Raw genomic sequence first — 18,155 nt, forward strand, 5'->3', positions numbered from 1 at the left:
AAGTGTCTAGACGTTGCTGTCTTCCTTTAGAGATTGTTGGATTTTTCTTTTGGTAGTCAGTTAAGTTATTCAAAGTGTAATTTGATCTTTTTAAGCCTAGAGTAAGTCTAGAATAGCTTTTACTCTAAAGCCTTTCTGGGATCTCTAGCGAATGCCCCAGATGATAAATAAGTGTGTTCTACTCTTGCTGGTCAGAACTTGAAGGCCTTCCAGCCCTGTTTGAATTTTGGAAAATATTAAGCTTACAGGTCCCTGGTTGCTCTTTGCTCAACTTTGTAGAGTTCAGCCCTATGCATGTACATCTTCAGTTGGGCAAAAACACAACAGGAATTTATGCAGATTTCTGGAGCTCTTTTTCTGTGTGGCACCTTCATTTCCAGAATTTTGCTCAGTAACATCCATCTGCTTCAGCCTCTTCAAACTCTGTTCTTTGCCTCATCAATTTGTCTAGAGTGTTGTGCCCTGCTTAGGATTGCCCTCTGTTATGGGTTGAATTGTGTCCCCACAAAAGATGTTAAAATCCTAACTCACAGTACCTGAGAATGTGCCCTCATTTGGAAATAGAGTCTTTGCAGATAATCAAGTTAAGACGAGGTCATTAGAGTGGACCCTAATCCAATATGACTGGTGTCCTTATAAAAAATTGAAATTTACTTTTTATTTCAAAATATTAAGGGGGTATAAATGTTTTTGTTACATGGATACATTGTATAATGCTGAAGTCAAGGCTTTTAGTGTGCCTGTCACCAGGAAAAAGTGAAATTTAGAAGCAAGACAGACATGCACACAAGGAAGAACACCATGTGAACATAAGAACAGAGATCAGAATGATGCATCTACAAGCCATGCAACACCAAAGATTCCCAGCAAACCACCAGAAGCTAGGAGAGGGTCATGCAATAGATTCTGCTCTCTCAGACCTCAAATGGAACTAACCCTACTGACATTTTGATCTTGGACTTCCAGCTTCCCAAACTTTGAGACAATAAATTTCTATGCTGTAATCCACCCAGTTTGTGGTACTTGTTATGGCAGTACTAGGAAACTAATACACCCTTTATGCTTTGCAGCTCAGAGTATGCCTACAGGCAGGAATCCAGGGAAATTATAGGGCTTACCTAATCTGTTTCCCTCCTTTCAGGGATCACAGTCCTCTTATTGTCTATTGTTTAATGTCTGGAAATAGTTGTTTCATATATTTTTACCCAGTTTTCTGGTATTTTTAGAAAGAGAAATAACTCCTCATTATTCCATCATAGCTGGAAGCAGGTGAATTTCATCTCGAAAGGATAGTTTATCGGGATAAGAATTCTGGATTCACAGGGGTTTTTTCCCTCAGCATTTTAAAGGTAACAGTTTCATTATCTTCTGGTTCCCTTTATTTCCTACGACAAATCAACCAGTATTCATATCATTGTTTCCCTATATGTAATATAGCTTTTCTCTTTGGTGGCTTTCAAAATTTTTTCTTCTTCTATTAATTCCAGCAATTTGATTATGATGTACATAAGTGGTTTCTTAACCTTCTGAGAACTTCATGGTTTTCCCAAAATTTGGGAGGTTTGGGAGTTTTATTTTTTCTAATATTTTTGTCTCATTTTCTATTTTCCTTCTGAGACTTCAGTTAGACGTAATTTTTCTTTTTCTTTTTTTTGTATTTTCAGCGCTAGAATTTATTTTTATAATTTTTGCTTGTCTACTGAGATACTCCATTTGTTCATTCATTATCAGTGTATTTTTCTTTAAGTCCTTAAACATATTTATGATAGATGCTTTAAACTCCCTATCCACTCATTGCAACGTTGGCATCGTCCCAGTTTCTGTGGACTGTTTCTCTTGAATATGGGTCATGTTTCTTGTCTAGTGGTTTTTGATTGTATACTGAACATTATAGATTATATATTGTAGAGACTCTTGATTCTGTTATCTTCCTCCAAAGAGCATTTATTTTTCTTCTAACAAGGAGTTAACTTGATTTAACTCAAACTCCAACCTCTGTCTTCCCTAACGTAGGCGGCAACTAAAATCTCCACTCTGTTCTTTCAACTTCTCTCTGCTGCTCTTTCGCTGGGTCCCTTGGGATCTGCCTGCTAAAAACCTAGGTAGAATTTATGCAGATTGTGAGGTTCATCACTTTTGTGACTCTTCCATGATTTCCTCCCTAGACTTTCCTAATAGGCCCCAGACTCTGTCCTCTGAAATCTCAAGCCAATAAAGTGATAAGCTTTACAGTTCCCTAAGTCACTTGGAGATTGAGGAATTTCCTCAAGCAAAAAGCCAGAAGCTGGCAATTCACATTTCTTGCAATTTCTAGGCTAGACAACTCTCCTATTTCTGCCACTGCTTTTTGTCATTCTTCAGTGTTTTCAAAGACTTGTTGTTTCTTGCTTGTCTTTTGTTTTATTTTGTTTATATCTTATGATTGTTATCTGTAGGAAGATGAGTCCAACTAAGTTATTTACCATTACTGGAAACTAGAATAATCTGTCAAGTTGTTTTAAGAGTTGTCTGGCCAAGATCTATTCTGTCCCTCTTTTGCAGCATTTGAAGCATTCCCATTCACCCTCTTCTTTAATTTTTTATCTTGTTAATAACCTAGTTGTTGGTCTACTAAACATTCAAGACCCAGAAGTAAATGTTCTCTTAAATTAGATAAAAAGATGGGTATGCATAGCATTGAATGGAAGGTTTTGATTGTACAGGGCATTTTCATTTCTGATTCCACTAACTTGGAATTTTTGATCATTCAAACATAAGTTAGAATGAGGTTTACCTTTTATATTACCTAGAAAGAGGAAAGAAGAGTATTGTGAGAAGAATATGTTTGAGCAGTTATTTTCAGAAACAAATGAAACCACTCATTCATTCTACAAATTCTTATTAACCACTTATTTGCTGACTTGCCTCTATTTAATCACTTTCCTTTCTGGACTTCCATGTTATCACATAGTCTCAATTTTTCTCATCTCTCAGACCATTTCTTCTCAGACACATTGAATATCTCCTCTCCCTTATTCAATCACTGAATGCTAGAGTTCTCCCAGTGTTTTATCCTGAGGCCTGATCTCTTTTCATTGAGGATTCTTCCACACACATCTATGAGACAGGTTCCCCTCACCACTCAGCCACTGAATGGCTAACAGGGCCTCCCAAGTGCCTCAAAGGGTCTATTCAGTGAGCAAGAGCATCCCAGGCCCTGGAATGGATAATAGCTCCTATCTTCTAGTAATAAATGTACTCTCTAGGTTGTCTGTAAGAAAGAAATGTGTTTTTAATTAAAGTGCTGAAGAGACAGGGATTACTGGGCTCAACCCCAACCCCTCCCTCTTTGTCTGACTTTAAATACCTGTGCTAATCAGTACTTCAGTTAGTTACCACCACACACACACACACACACACACACACACACACTCTCAGCATTTGAAAAAGCCCAAAACTTAGTGGCTTAAAACAAAAATCAATTATTCTTACTGATCTTAGTTAGTTCAGCTGGTCTAGACAGAGTTTGGCAGGAATGAATTGGCTGTTCTGCATATTTCTCTCATCCTCCTTTTGCTTGGGATCATTAGGCCAATGCAGGAATGTTCTTGTAATGGTAATGGCAAAGGGAAAATCTCACAAGGGGTCTTGAGGTCTAGGTTTTGAACTGGTACATTAGCACATCTGCCTAATTTTTTTATTGTGGGTAAAATATATATAATAAATTTTTTAATTTTATGTAATGTATAAAATATTGTGTTATTAATTTTAACTGTTTTACCATTTTAACTATTTTTTTTTTTTTTTTTTGAGACAGAGTCTCACTTTGTTGCCCGGGCTAGAGTGAGTGCCATGGCGTCAGCCTAGCTCACAGCAACCTCAAACTCCTGGGCTCAAGCAATCCTACTGCCTCAGCCTCCCGAGTAGCTGAGACTACAGGCACGCGCCACCATGCCCGGCTAATTTTTTCTATATATATTTTAGTTGTCCATATAATTTCTTTCTATTTTAGTAGAGACGGGGTCTCGCTCTTGCTCAGGCTGGTCTCCAACTCCTGACCTTGAGCGATCCACCCGCCTCGGCCTCCCAGAGTGCTAGGATTACAGGCGTGAGCCACCGCGCCCGGCCCATTTTAACTATTTTTAAGTGTATGGTTCAGTGCCATTACATATATCCACCTTGTTGTGCAACTATCACCACTATCCATCTCCAGAACTTTTTCATCATCTCAAACTGAAACTCTACACTCCCCACTCCTCTCTTCTGCTAGCCTTTGGTGACCACCATTCCACTGTCTGTCTCTATAAATTTGACTACTTGAGGTACCTCATACAAGTGAAGTCATACAATGTTTGTCCTTTTGTATCTGACTTCTTTCACATAGCATGTTTTTAAGCCTCACCCATGTTGTAGCATATGTCAGACTATTCAGACTAGCACTTCTTTTTAAGGTTGTATAATATTCTATCATACACACAGAACATTTTGTTTACCTATCCATCCATTGATGGGTATTTGGGTTATTAAATCTTTTGGATATCTTGGATAATGCTGCTATGAACATTGGTATAGAAATATCTTTTCAAGTCTCTGCCTTCAATACTTTTGGATATATACCCAGAAGTAGAATTGCTGGAACATATGATAATTCTATATTTAATTTTTTGAGGAACCACCATATTGTTTTCCACAGTGGCTGTTCTATTTTACATTCCTACTATCAATGCACAAGGCCTCCAATTTCTCCACATCTTCGGCTGACATTTGTATTTTGGGTTTTTTGTTTGTTTTTTTTTTGTTTGTTTTTTACTAACAGCCATCCTGAGGGATGTGAAGGGGTAAACTCATCATGGTTTTAATTTACATTTTCCTAAAGATTAGTTGAGTATTGTTTCATGTGCTTATTGGCAATTTGTGTATCTTCTTGGGAGAGATATCTCTCAAGTCCTTTTTTTAATTGGATAGTTATTGAATTGTTAGAGTTCTTTATATATTCTGGATATTAATCTCTTACCAGATCTGTGAGTTGCACATAATTTCACCCTTTCTCTGGGTTGTCATTTCACTTACTTGATAATGTATTATTTTACATAAAAGTTTTAAATTTTAATGAAATCCACTGGTTTTTCTTTTGTTGCCTATATTTTAGTCATATCTAAGAAATCATTGCCAAACCCAATGTCGTGGAGGTTTTTTCCCTAATAAGAGTTTTATACTTTTAGCTTTTATCTTTAGGTCTCCGATCCATTTTCAGTTAATTTACAAAAATAGTCTAAGTGATTTTTTTGCATACGGATATCCAGTTTCCCAGACCATTTGTTGGAAAGACTGTCCTTTCCCCATTGAATAATCTTGGTGCTCTTGTCAAAAATGATGTGACCATATATTTAAAGGTTTATTTATGGGCTCTATTCTATTCCATTAGTCTATATGCCTGTCTTTATGCCAGTACTGTACTGTTTTGATTACTGTAACTTTGTAGTAAGTTTTGAAATCAGTATGAATCCTCTACCTTGGTTCTTCTTTTTCAGGATTGCTTTGGTTATTCTGGGTTTTCTTTAGGATGAGATATTCTATTTTCAAAAAAAGTTATTGGAATTTTGATAGGAGTTGCACTGAATCAGTAGATCACTTTGAGTAGTATTGACATATTAACAATGTTAAGTCTTCCAATCCATGAACATGAGATGTCCTTCCATTTATTTGTGTTGTCTTTAATTTCTTTCAGAGTATTTTGTAGTTTTCAGTGTGCACATTTTTCACTTTAGTCCATTTTGTGATGCTATAACAGAATACCTGAGACTAGGTAATTTTTAATGAACAGAAATTTATTGACTCACAGTTCTGGAGGCTGGGGAGTCCAATACCAAGGTGCCATGGAGGTTGGGCAGTTCTGATTCCAAGATGGCACCTTGAATGCTGCATCCTCCTGAGAGGAGGAACAGTTCATCTTCACATGGCAAAGAGAAGGGCAGAAAGATAAAAAGGGGCCAAACTTTGCCTTTTATAAAATGACATTAATCCCACCCATGAGGGTAGAGGCATAATCATCTCTTAAAGTTCTCACCGCTTAATACTGCCACAATGGCAATTAAATTTCAACATCAGTTTTGGAGGTTGATGTTCAAACTATAACAGCCTCTTGGTTCAATATTCCTAAGTATTTTATTCTTTTTGATGCTATTGTAAATGAAATTGTTTTCTTAATTTTCTTCCTTGATTTTTCATTGTTACTTTAACATGTCTCATTTTATCAGCCAAATAAGTCACATGGCCAAACCCAAAGTCAGGAGGGGGACATACAGCCCATCCATCATAAGAAGGCACTGCAAAACTACATGCCAGAGTATACCCCTACCTCAGAAGAAATGTTTTTGAAAAATCCTGAAGGGGGAAAAAAGAAGTGAGGGAAGAAGGTAGCAAGGTGCCTAGGTAAATTGTTGGTGCCCAGCTAAACAAGTAGCAGATATGAGGGAAAGAACACAAGGCCAGGAGTCAGATAGAGGGCCCACCACATGATCTCAGAGAAGTCTCCTAACATCTCTGAGCCTCAGTTTCCTCCTCTGATGGTGGGCTAGATGATTTCTAAGGGCCTTTCCTGAGCTAATGACCCTCCCATATTGTGTAAATTATAACAGTTCTGCCCCTAGAATAGAAAACAAGCCAACATTAGAAAATCCCTTCTCTTTGTAGATCCATAGGCACCCACACACCCAACACAGGTAGCCATCTGTCTTAGTCCATTCAGGCCAGTATAACACAAATACCATAAACTGGAAGGTTATACACAAAAGAAGTTATTTTTTACAGTTCTAGAGGCAGGGAAGTCCAAGAACAAGGTTTCAGCAGATTTGGTATCTGTGAGGACTTGCTTGCTCTCTGCTTCATAGATGGTGCTTTCTCAATGTGTCCTCGCATGGTGGAAGGATCAAGGCAGCTCTCTGGAGTCTCTTTTATGAGGGCACTAATCCCATTCATGAGGACAAAGCCCTCGGGGCCTAACCACCTCCCAAAGGCCCCACCGTCTAATACCATCACCTTGGTGATTCGGATTTGACATGAATTTTAGGGGGACTCAAACACTCAGATCATGGCACCATCTTAATGTCTCATAGATCTCATCATTTTCTACCTTACATCTAGTTTTATTAGTGTGCTTTTTAAAAATCTTATACCAGCTGGGATCTTCTTAGAAAAGATAGTCTTACCTGCCTTAACTGTCCCCAGAGAAGTGGGTACCAAACAGATACTTTTCGAACTGAACTGAGAGAAAGCCTCCAGTATCTTTAATTTTCAAGAATTTGTTGTGTTTTAAACTTCCAGATAAATTTTCTTCAGAAGCTAAGTTTCTGGGAGCACAGCAGCAAATGCAGAAAGTACTCTGAATGTAGAAAAATTGTATTTTCTCTCCTAACTGAAGTACATTTATCTGACCAATTCTGTTACAAAGTTTTAGGTAGAAACAATATCTCAGTTTAATATTTTGAGATTATATTGTATCAAAATATGTTCAATGACTATTTTAAAAAGTATAATATAGTACATGCCCGGCGTAGCCTTGCCAAAAGTTTTCAGAAGACAAAGGTTCTGAATTTATAGAGAAATAAGATCAATGTTTAAAATCGTTTTCCTAGTCTGTGCTGAAAAAAAATTGACTTGAAAATCACATAAAGAGTAAAATGGGGGAATATTACACTTTGACCAATTAAAGTTTAATTCTTAACTGTTACTATATAGTATGGTATTTTTCCCCAACATATTATATTTGAAGAAGAAATTTCTGCCAGAGTAAAATCAGTATAGGAACTTACTAACTTGAAAAGAAAAATGTTGAGTGAATATTAATCATATCATTTTTTAAAAGTTAGTACAGGGTCATAAATAGAAATAGACACTTTATGTTCTCTAAGAATTTTTATTTAATTGAATGAATAATAGTCACTCTCCCAGAAGCCCAGAATAAAGGCAAACATAATAAAAATGCCATGGATAAGCCCACATTGTCTGTACAGTTCCTAGAGACCCTGAAACAATTAGCCAGGATTGTGTTCTTTTTTGGCTTTACCCAATGGCTTACTCCTCCCTTTCCTTCTAGGCTGCCCTATCAAAGGTCACCCTACCCCCAATATCACCTGGTTTCATGGTGGTCAGCCAATTGCCACTGTCACAGGACTGACACATCACATCTTGGCAGCTGGACAGATTCTTCAAGTTGCAAACCTTAGCGGTGGGTCTCAAAGAGAATTCAGCTGCCTTGCACAGAATGAGGCAGGGATGCTCATGCAGAAGGCTTCTTTAGTGATCCAAGGTAAGAAACCCTTCAGGCTTTGGGTGCTGGACTTACCTAATTGTCTAATAGAAGAGAGTGAGTTCTGATCTCCAGGGGTGCCCAGGGCAATGAAAACTGAAGATGCACCACGTTTCCATACAGTGCGACCCTACTTCTGCAAAGAGGCTCTTGAGATGAGCCGCCAGGCCCTGTCCCAGCAGAAGCTGGAAAAGTCAGTGCTGCCTTCAAAAACGGGCTCTTCTGTTCATGATGCTGCTGTTGCTCAGGACCAAGGAAACTCCACTGCATATCAAAGTCTGATTGACCTCCTATATGCTGATTTAACTAGTAAGGATCTCACACACACACACTAGACTGTTTAAGAAATGCAAGTTTTCTCTTATTTGGTTACAAAAAAATCTCTTAATCTGAACAGTTTGGTTATTGCCTCCTGACTAGAGAGCAGAGGCTGGTGCCAGTGCCGACTGATCATTGCGAGGAGTCTTCAGCTGCAGTCACCTGCGGAGGACTTCCCAGGCACCTTTCCTTGGTCCTGGCAAGGAGCAGACCGAGCAGCCCACGTGGCTCGCGCACTGCCCTTCCAGGAAAGCAGGCGGGTCAGAAAGCCTTTGAGCAGGGCCCAGCCTTCACTGCAGCAAGAAAATGTTGTGAATGAGCCCAAAACAGTGGGAGGGGAGTGAAAACTGCCTTTTTATAGAAACTGGGTGATGCTTTTGAGTTTTCCCTGGGCTGGTTCTACCTCTGCCCTATGTGTGAGATACTTTTAAGGAGAGCACGATTCTATTGCATGTATTCCAAAATGGAAGATTAGTGGGAAGGGACAGAGTTTTGTGCCAATATGGCACAAAAGGGAGAAGATTTTTCTAAGCATGTAAGTTTTCCCCTTAAATATCCTTCCCCACCATTTGGCCTTCCAGATAGGAAAATAAATGTTCCATTTTCTTGCCAGCCAGCTATTCTCTGCTGAAAACCAGAAGCCACTGCGTATCTGCAAGACTTGTAATACACGACATTTGCAAATGAGCACTCAGAATTTACCAGCTCACGTTTATTTTTAACTGCTTTCCTACTAGTGAGTCCCAGACCCCCAAATAGAAAAACCAAACAAATTGGCATTTTTACTGACAACATTGTTTCATGTAAAGGAGAACTTTCTGGATGGGTTTTGGTTTTTTTTTTTTTTTTGGTAACATTTACAAAATCCAACTCCAATCTGAACTTTTAAATTATGTTAAGTATCTTAGATATATTTATATCTCTTTGTAGAAAAATAAAAAAGTACCTTAGCAAGTATGTTTAAAAATAATAGGAGCTATGCATTAAGTACTCTCCGTGTGCCAGGCATGGAGCTAGGCGCAGCCCTCACAATAACTTGAAGAGGTGAGGGCCACTGTACTCGTCTTATGATTGAGCCAGCTGAGGCCTCTGGAGACCATATGACTTGCTCAAATAGACTGGGAATGCGCCACTGAGGGGCACGTCCTCATTCATAATCAGTCCCCTCCCTCAACGCACGTGTCCACGCACCCCCTTGCCCTGCTCAGAAGCAATATGGAGCGTGGGCAGTCATGCCCTCTTGTCTTCAACTCTGCCGCTCCTCCTGTGACAGATTACTGGTGGTCTCTGGACAGACTGGCGACCTGCTCAGCGTCCTGTGGCAACAGGGGTGTTCAACAGCCCCGCCTGAGGTGTCTGCTGAACAGCACGGAGGTCAACCCGGCTCACTGCGAGGGGAAGGCCCGCCCCGCCGTGCTGCCCGTCGCCTGCAACCGGAGAGACTGCCCTGCTCGGTGAGTGTGGCACACGCTGGCTCAGGCCTCCCCCCGCCGCTGAAAACACCCTCAGAACGAGCCCCTGGCGCCTCTGCGATCCCCTCACCACTCAGCCAGCTCATGGCTAACGGGCCTCCCAGGTGCCTCAAAGGGGCTGCTGAGCGAGCAGGAGTGTCTGGGGCCCTGGGAAAAGATAGCACCCATCCTCCAGTAGGAAACGTGCTCTCTAGGTTGTTTGTAAGAAAGAAATGTGTTTTTAATGAAAGTGCTGAGGGGACAGGGATGACTGGGCTCTACCCCAACCTCTCCCCGCTTTCTGTCTGACTTTAAATACCTGTGCTGATCAGGACTTCAGTTTCGTTGAGGCAATCTTATCCTCTTCTTTTCATTTCCTGCAGTTGCCTCATTCTCTGCATTTGGGTTTCTTGGGTAGCCCAGAATGACACCCAGAGTCTCTGCCTCTGACATCTTCCTCATAGTTTGGCAAGGTCTCAGTCCTACTGTGCACCCTGAGTCTTCGGCAGTAGCTACCGGGATAACGGATGGGGGCTTGGAGCTGGCACCAGTGTGGCGCTCGCAGCCTGAGGGGACTCGGCTTGGCCCCGAACTACCCCTTCACTACCTATCTGTAGGCCTTTCATAGGCTACTCAGGCAACTGCTTTGTGTTTTGCCAGCTGAGTCATAAGGAGCAGCTGAAACCAGGAGAGACTCAGTGAAATCTGAAACACACTCATTAATATCAGCAGTTTGACTTGCTGACGGGAAGGTTTCCACGGGAATGATTAATGTCCTTTTATACCCTTCCTGAACTGTAACATAGCCTACACCTCTCCTTTCTCAAACCCCCATCCCAGCTCCTGAAAAATTGCTGAAATGTATATTTGGAAATAAAAGTTGATTGAAATGCAGGCCTGACATTCACCAGGGATGTAAGAGGCTGGAAGACTGCCCTTGCCAAGCTGTGCGAAATGAAGAAGAGATCTTTGACGTGCCAGGAACTTTTTGATTTGATTTGGTGATGGTCAGAGTCAATCAGCTTAATTTACTTCTGCAAATGCAATAATAATGGCTCTGTTTTCTTGGGTTTCAGTGCCCCCAGGAGTTTCAAAACACCTCATGCCTGCTTCCTAAGTGGCTCTGCTCCTGTGGGTTGGAAATCTGCACAGTCATCCCTCTCCAGGGAAAAAGAGCAGGGAAGTTGCCACAAAACTAAATAAGTCACAGATTTGGGAGGAATTTGCTTTCCTTGCCTGCTCCATGCCTCTCCGGAAAACCAGATGTGGCACCACTTGGCTAGGAGGTAGCCCTGGGTTCACCTTTGACCAGTTTTCCTGCCAGGCTTTTTGGATACTTTAGCATCCTTCTTTCCATGCAAACAAGCATTGCCCTGGTCATCTTTCTGAATAGAACTGGGAAATCCTGCTTTGACCCAGGTAGCTGTTTCAACTATTTCATCTTATATACATTTTTTTCTAGATTGTATTAAACGGCTAAAAAGCAACAAGTCATTTCTTCCTATTTTTCCCAAACTGTCCGCTTGCCTTCCTCTTTCGTGTTTGTATATGGACCAAGGATTACAGAGTGTTCCCCAGACTACAGCTTGGCTTTATGAGAAAAGTCTCTTTGTCACGGTCTGGGTCAGTCTTACTCCTGGGGACCCAAATTGTAGTTGGAAGCTAATATTCTGAGAACAACTGTTTTCATCACGGTGCAGGCCTCTAAGAGGTATAAGCCCTATAGACTGGGACTCAAGGAGATAGGAAATTGCTCCAGAAAGCTGGAAGGAACTATGTATGAGACGTGGGTTAAGGTGGGGTACAGTGTACATTAAGTGCTACCACATAACCTTCTGGGTCAGGAGGTGACACAGATTTGAATCTGTCTTCCATTGGAAACTGTCTCTCCTCTGTCACCTGCTTGGCTGCCTTTGGGAAGTAGCAGTATAGAGTAACTATCTGCAATCTCAGGGCCTTCGGGGCTCAGAATACTCTTCAGGGCAATTTCTCAAGTGGATTAGTAGCTTAAAACAACAGAAATTTATTCCTTCACTATTTTGGAGGCCAGAAGTCCAAAATCAAGGTTTCAGCAGGGCCACACTAGCCCCAAAGGTTCCTTGCTTTTTCCAGCTTCTGGTGGCCACATCACTCTAGCTTCTGCTTCCTCCTCTTCTTAGAACACTTGTGAAGGCATTTAGGGCCTCCCCAGATAATCTCATCTCAAAATCCTTAATTACGTCTGCAAAGAACCTTTTCCAAATAAGGTAACATTCGCTGGCTCCAGGAACTTGACATGGATATTGTTTGGGAGGCCATGGCCACCAAATTAGCAGTTGTGTGGTGATAGCAGGACTGGCCCTCTGGGCGCCACTGATGCTTTCTTCTGTCCCCAGGTGGATGGTGACCTCCTGGTCTGCCTGTACCCGTAGCTGCGGAGGAGGTGTGCAGACCCGCCGGGTGACCTGTCAGAAGCTGAAAGCCTCTGGGATCTCCACCCCTGTGTCCAATGACATGTGCACCCAGCTTGCCAAACGACCTGTGGACACTCAGGCCTGTAACCAACAGCTGTGTGTGGAATGGGCCTTCTCCAGCTGGGGCCAGGTGAGGAGCCAGAGAGAGTTTTATTTGAAGGGAAAAATCTAAAAGTGTGGACCCTACCCCAGTAGAAAGTAAAATTCCACCATTGCCACCTCCTCTGTGATAACTGACCTTTTACATTCCCATGTGTCATGAACCCTGCCCCGTATCAGCCCTTGGAGCCCAGAGTTTCTGATATTCTTCTCTAACACAGCACCCACACCCTGGCTCTTTTCATTTTGATTTTCCTTACCCTGAGGGCGCCCTGCTCTCAGATCATCACAGACCCCCCTCCACCTCCCATTTGGTCAGGCCACCCCTTCTCGCTGGCTGTGTTGGGGAGTGCGGTGTTGTCCTGGGCCAAGGGTTCTTAACTGGACTGCGTGGTTACAATCCCTGAGCCAACTTTTTTAAAAGACCAACATTGAGGCTATTCATCCCAGAGATTCTAAGTCAATTGTTCTGGGGTGGATCCAAGCATGGGTAATTTTTAGAAACAATTTGGGTGATTCTGATACACAGCCAGGGTGAAGAACCATTGTTCCAGCCAGGAAAGGTTGAAGCCCAGCCAGATCACTTTGAAACCACCAACTCCCTTCTCAATGCTCTGCCAACAGGTTAACGCAGAAAGTTCCAGGTAGGCTAAGCACACAGACAGACTTGTTTGACCCCAGAAGCCTGGGAATGGGGCCTCCTCTGAATAGAATGGAGGAACCATGACTCTTTCCATTTGGAGGGGAAAGTTTGTTTAATTGTGATTTGAAATAAGGCCTCTAAAGAATGGTCATCCGACACATCGGATCTCTCCACCATTTTAGAATGCTGTTGGCGCCCAAAAAAATCAGATGTGGAGGTGCTTGAGGGAAATGATATAACTGCATATACTCTTTCTCCAGAAGTCTACGTTCAAAACCTACTGGAGACTACTAGCCATGCACGAACTACCTGCTAGAGCTGATACTTGGGTAGTAACATTTATTCTAGTCTGTCTGGGACTGGCACTAATTGGTAGAATGACCGTTCTGATAGGGCAGGCATAGTTTTGGGTTGGTTGGCATCTGAGCCATAGCATTAAGCTTGGCCAGCTAGGACACCCCAAAACAACAGGCTTTTAATTCTTTGTGTAACTATATGCGGCCATCTATATATTACCATAGTCGTGTCCCTCCACTCCCCTGTGGTACATTCTTTGGAAAACAATCACTTACACACCTTTCTGTTAACACACTCTGGCCATCTCTAATGAAGATCAAATGTTACTGGCCACTGAGTTCACTTGCAACTCGTAAGCCATTTGCGGCAGTGCTGACCAATCAACATACCTTTCTGGACCCTCCTTATTTCCAGTGACATAATGTGTATATACACTTCATAATCATAGAGCTCCCCTTGCTCCCACACCAGGGGGGATATCATCTTTCTCTTTCCTAGAAAAGCCTACTTCTGATAACTCTGACTCAGCCCAAGGCAGCTCTACTTCCATGCCTTCAAGGCTTTTGCCAGTTTGTGACATTATGATAGTGAACACATATGTACACAGTTGATCACTCTTCCTGATAGAAAAATACACACGTTTTTCTCCATTCCTTCTCCTCAAAACACTCTTTTCTGAAATCCGCTAGACCAGTGTGTCTCAAGCTTTAATGTGCATTACCTGGGGATCTTGTTAAAAATACATATTCTCATGTGGTGTAGGTCTAGGTAGAACTTGGGATGCTGAATTTCTAAAAGCTCCCAGTTAACACCAGTTACAGGGAAATGTTTCCTCATCTGCCTACCTCCTTAAATTCTATGAAAACCAAGACAATCTTCTTAGCTCCAACAACCTGCCTTCAGGTAATAATTCAACTTTCTTCTTTTAATCCAACATACATTTAAGCATGTGTGATGGAATAAAGGCAAAAGCAGCCCCAGAATATTTTCAGAATCAGTTGAAAGTGTAGGAAGAGATGTAGCTGGAAAGTATGTACCAGAACATAAATGTAGAAGGAATGGGATAATCAGAATTAGACTTTTAAAAAATTATTCTGTTAGTAGTATGGTGATCAAATTGGAAAGTGAAAAGACTGGAGCAAGAAACCTAGGTAAGATATTATGGTGATCAGAATGAAGGTAGTAGGTGGTAGATTTGGAGAGGAATCTACTTCCTCTCTGAAAGTGATTCATGACAGGGAAGAAGTCAAGATTTGGCTGGAGGTTTCTGGATTGAACAACTAGATGGGAAAGGGTAGATTGGTATGATAAGAAATTGTTTTGGATATGTTTAGTATGAAATGTTCAAGCATTTCATTTCATTTCATACTCATTAAGCAGTTGGATGTATAGAGAGCTGTGCTAAACTATCGCTTTGAAAGTCATCAGTATATAAGTGGTAGCTAGGAGTCATAGGTGGTATCACCCAGGGAAAGAGAAAACATGGGATGAAAAAAAGGAACAGAACCCTGGGAAGTACTAATTAGACTTTGGGAAGAAGAGGGAAAAACATATAGCCTAATGAGTGGGGGGGGGGCGGAATCCTGGAATGTATATTCACAGAAACCAATGGAGGACCTTTCTCCAGAAGGAAGGATCAACAGTATCAAAATGCATCCAAAAGAATAAACAAGATAAGCATTGGCCAGTACCTGCTGGAACTTGACTGATAGGAAGTCACTCTATGAAGGGGAATTTCAGTGTGGTAGTAGGTACTGAAGTCAAACTAGCAATAAAAGTTTAGATATAAATGAGAGTGAAGGCTATATTCCCATATGTGGTCAAAGGGATATCAGCAAAATGGCAGATTAAGAAGTACAAAGTCTTTGTTCCCTCGTGGAAATAGCAAAAAACAACTAGCCACTAGCTGAACTGCCCTTATAGGAGCTCTGGAAAACAATCCAAGTTCTACAGTAACCACACACTCAATTTTGTAGCATTTTCAGTCACCCTCTCTGGAGTGTGGCACAGTTGTGATCCTGAGGTGACAGCCACTACTTGTAAAAGCTGCAGGGGGCTACAGACCTGCAGACACCTGGACTAAGAGATTATAAGTGGACATATACAATACACTGTCTGAAGGAGAACTTTGGGTGAGTCTCTCTCTGGGAAATTAAGACACTCAAATGCAGCCATATATGTAAAGGAATTGAGAAGCTAGAAGGAAGCCAAAAGTACATTCTTAAAAAAATAGATGCTTTTAGCTACATTGACTAAGAAAAAAAAAGATGCAAATTGAAGACATTACTATGAACAATTATACACCAACAAATTTGATAACCTAGATGAAATGGTCAAATTCCTAGAACCACACAACCTATCCAGACTGAATCATGGAGAAATAAAAAAGTCTGATACACTTATAACTGCTAAGGAGATTGAATCAGAAACCTCCCAACAAAGAAAAGCCCTAGACCAGATGACCTTACTGGTGAATTCTACCAAACATTTAAAGGATTTATATCAATTCTTCTCAAACTTTCCCTAAACATTGAAGTGAAGGTAAGCACTAACACTTCCAAACTCATTCTATGAGGCCAATGTTACCCTGATACCAAAGCTAGACAAAGAAACTATAAAAAAAACTATAAATTCATATCCCTTACAGGCTGGGCACAGTGGCTCACACCTGTAATCCTAGAACATTAGGAGGCTGAGAGACAAGGACTGCTTGAGACCAGGAGTTCAAGACCAGCTTGAGCAAGAGCAACACCCTATCTCTACAAAAAATAGAAAAATTAACTAGGTATCTTGTTACGTTAACTAGGCGTGGTGTTACGCACCTGCAGTCCCTGCTCCTCCAGAGGCTGAGGCAGGAGATAGCTTGAGCCTAAGAGTTGAAGGTTGCGGTGAGCTATGATGATGCCACTGCACTCTAGACCAGGTAACAGAGTGAGTCCCTGCCTCAAAAAAAAATCTCTTACAAATATTGATGTAGAAATCCTCAACCAAATACTAGTAAACCAAATTTAGCAGCTTACTAAAAGTATACATCAAGAACAAGTAGGATTTATTTCTGGAATGTAAGGATGATTCAACATATGAAAATCAATGTAATGTATCACATGTACCACAATTAACAGAATGAAGGAAAAAAACCACATGACAAAATTAAACTTGGAATAGAAGTAAATTGCCTCAAAATAATGAAGACCATATATGAAAAACACAGCTAATGTCATACTCAATAGTGAAGACTGAAAGCTTTTCCCCTAATATCTGGAATAAGACAAGGATACCCACTTCTATTCATTATAATATTAGAAGTTCAGAGCAATTAGACAAGAAAAAGAAATGAAAGGCGTCCAAGTGGGAAAGAAAGGTTATCTCTGTTTGCAGAGGACATGATTTCATATGTGAAAATCCCAACAAAAACATAACTGTTACAGCTAATAAATGAATTCAATAAACTACAGGATACAAAGTCATCATGCAAAAAATCTATTGTATTTCTATACACCAGCAATTCCATTGACAATACATCAAAAAAGAATTTTAAAAAACCAAGTAGGTGAAAGACTCATACAATGAAAACTACAGAACAGTGTTAAAAGGCACAAATAAATGGAAGGAACACCCTGGGTATCACAAGCAAAATATGAAGTTGGACCCTTACCTTATACCATGTATAAAAATCTTAGAAGAAAACATTTCATAACATTGGATTTGTCAATGATTTTTTTAGATATGGCACCCAAAGCACAGGTAATACAGTGAACTTTCCAATTGGTGTATCAAGGATGCGTTTTTTTACATTTACCCCAAATCTCCTGTGTCTTTGTGAATAATAGTGTCAAACTGGGCCCTTCAGAAGTGCAATAACTGGCCTTGGGCATAGTTGTCTTCCCCAAGAGACCTACCTTAAATTATTCTCCTTCAGTGGTTCTTAACCTTTGAGGTCAGGGATCCCTTTGAGTACCTGATGAAAGCTAAGGGGAACTTCTTGCTAGAAAAATGTCAATAAACACAAAATTTCTGCTTATAACGCTAAGGATTAACACCCCACCACTGCCCTCTATGGAACCCTAGGGATCCAAGGACCCCCAAGTTAAGAGCCTTTGTTCTCAAGTGACCTCCATGGGATGCCTGTTTTGTTCTACTAAAATAGCAGATGTTGGTTAAGAGCCTGCTGCTTTTGTATTTTACAGACAAGTGTTGTTACAGGTACTACTGGGAGAGGGTCGGGCCCTACTAACTCTGGGAAAAGCTTAACAATCTCCATGAGCCCATAGTAAGAGAATACGAGGAGGGACTGTACATACCTAAATCTGCTTTGTGTTCAGCCGTCCTGGGTTTAACCCTGAGAAAATGAAGCCACGGGGAAAAAAAGAAATGGAGTTGGTTATCTGAATGAATTTAGCAAGAAAATAATAAGCCAAATTACTCCCCACACTGAAGGGGTGAGGGGAGGTTATTTAGGTCTTCAGCTCTAATATCTGCTAGCACATTATGCCAAGATACCTTTCCTATGGTTACTCTGAGAGGGGACTGACTTTCCCTGACTGGCTCTTTGCTACTATTAGCCACGTGCTAGCAGAATGCCCACAGTCCACAGGAAAGCTAACCAT

At 41.0% G+C, this 18,155-nt stretch overlaps 1 protein-coding gene across 1 annotated transcript in view; it reads left to right on the forward strand.

Moving 5' to 3' along the window:
- The window catches only part of LOC138387287 (ADAMTS-like protein 1), a 59,210-nt gene that overhangs the window by 38,407 nt on the left and 2,648 nt on the right, over positions 1-18,155 (forward strand). The window contains exons 3-5 of the mRNA XM_069474227.1: positions 8,075-8,287; positions 9,879-10,059; positions 12,432-12,639. Coding sequence (XP_069330328.1) covers positions 8,075-8,287; positions 9,879-10,059; positions 12,432-12,639 — 602 coding nt within the window. The remainder of the gene's footprint in view (positions 1-8,074; positions 8,288-9,878; positions 10,060-12,431; positions 12,640-18,155) is intronic.

Source organism: Eulemur rufifrons, chromosome 7 (assembly GCF_041146395.1).
Source record: "Eulemur rufifrons isolate Redbay chromosome 7, OSU_ERuf_1, whole genome shotgun sequence".
NCBI classification, from domain to species: Eukaryota; Metazoa; Chordata; class Mammalia; order Primates; family Lemuridae; genus Eulemur; species Eulemur rufifrons.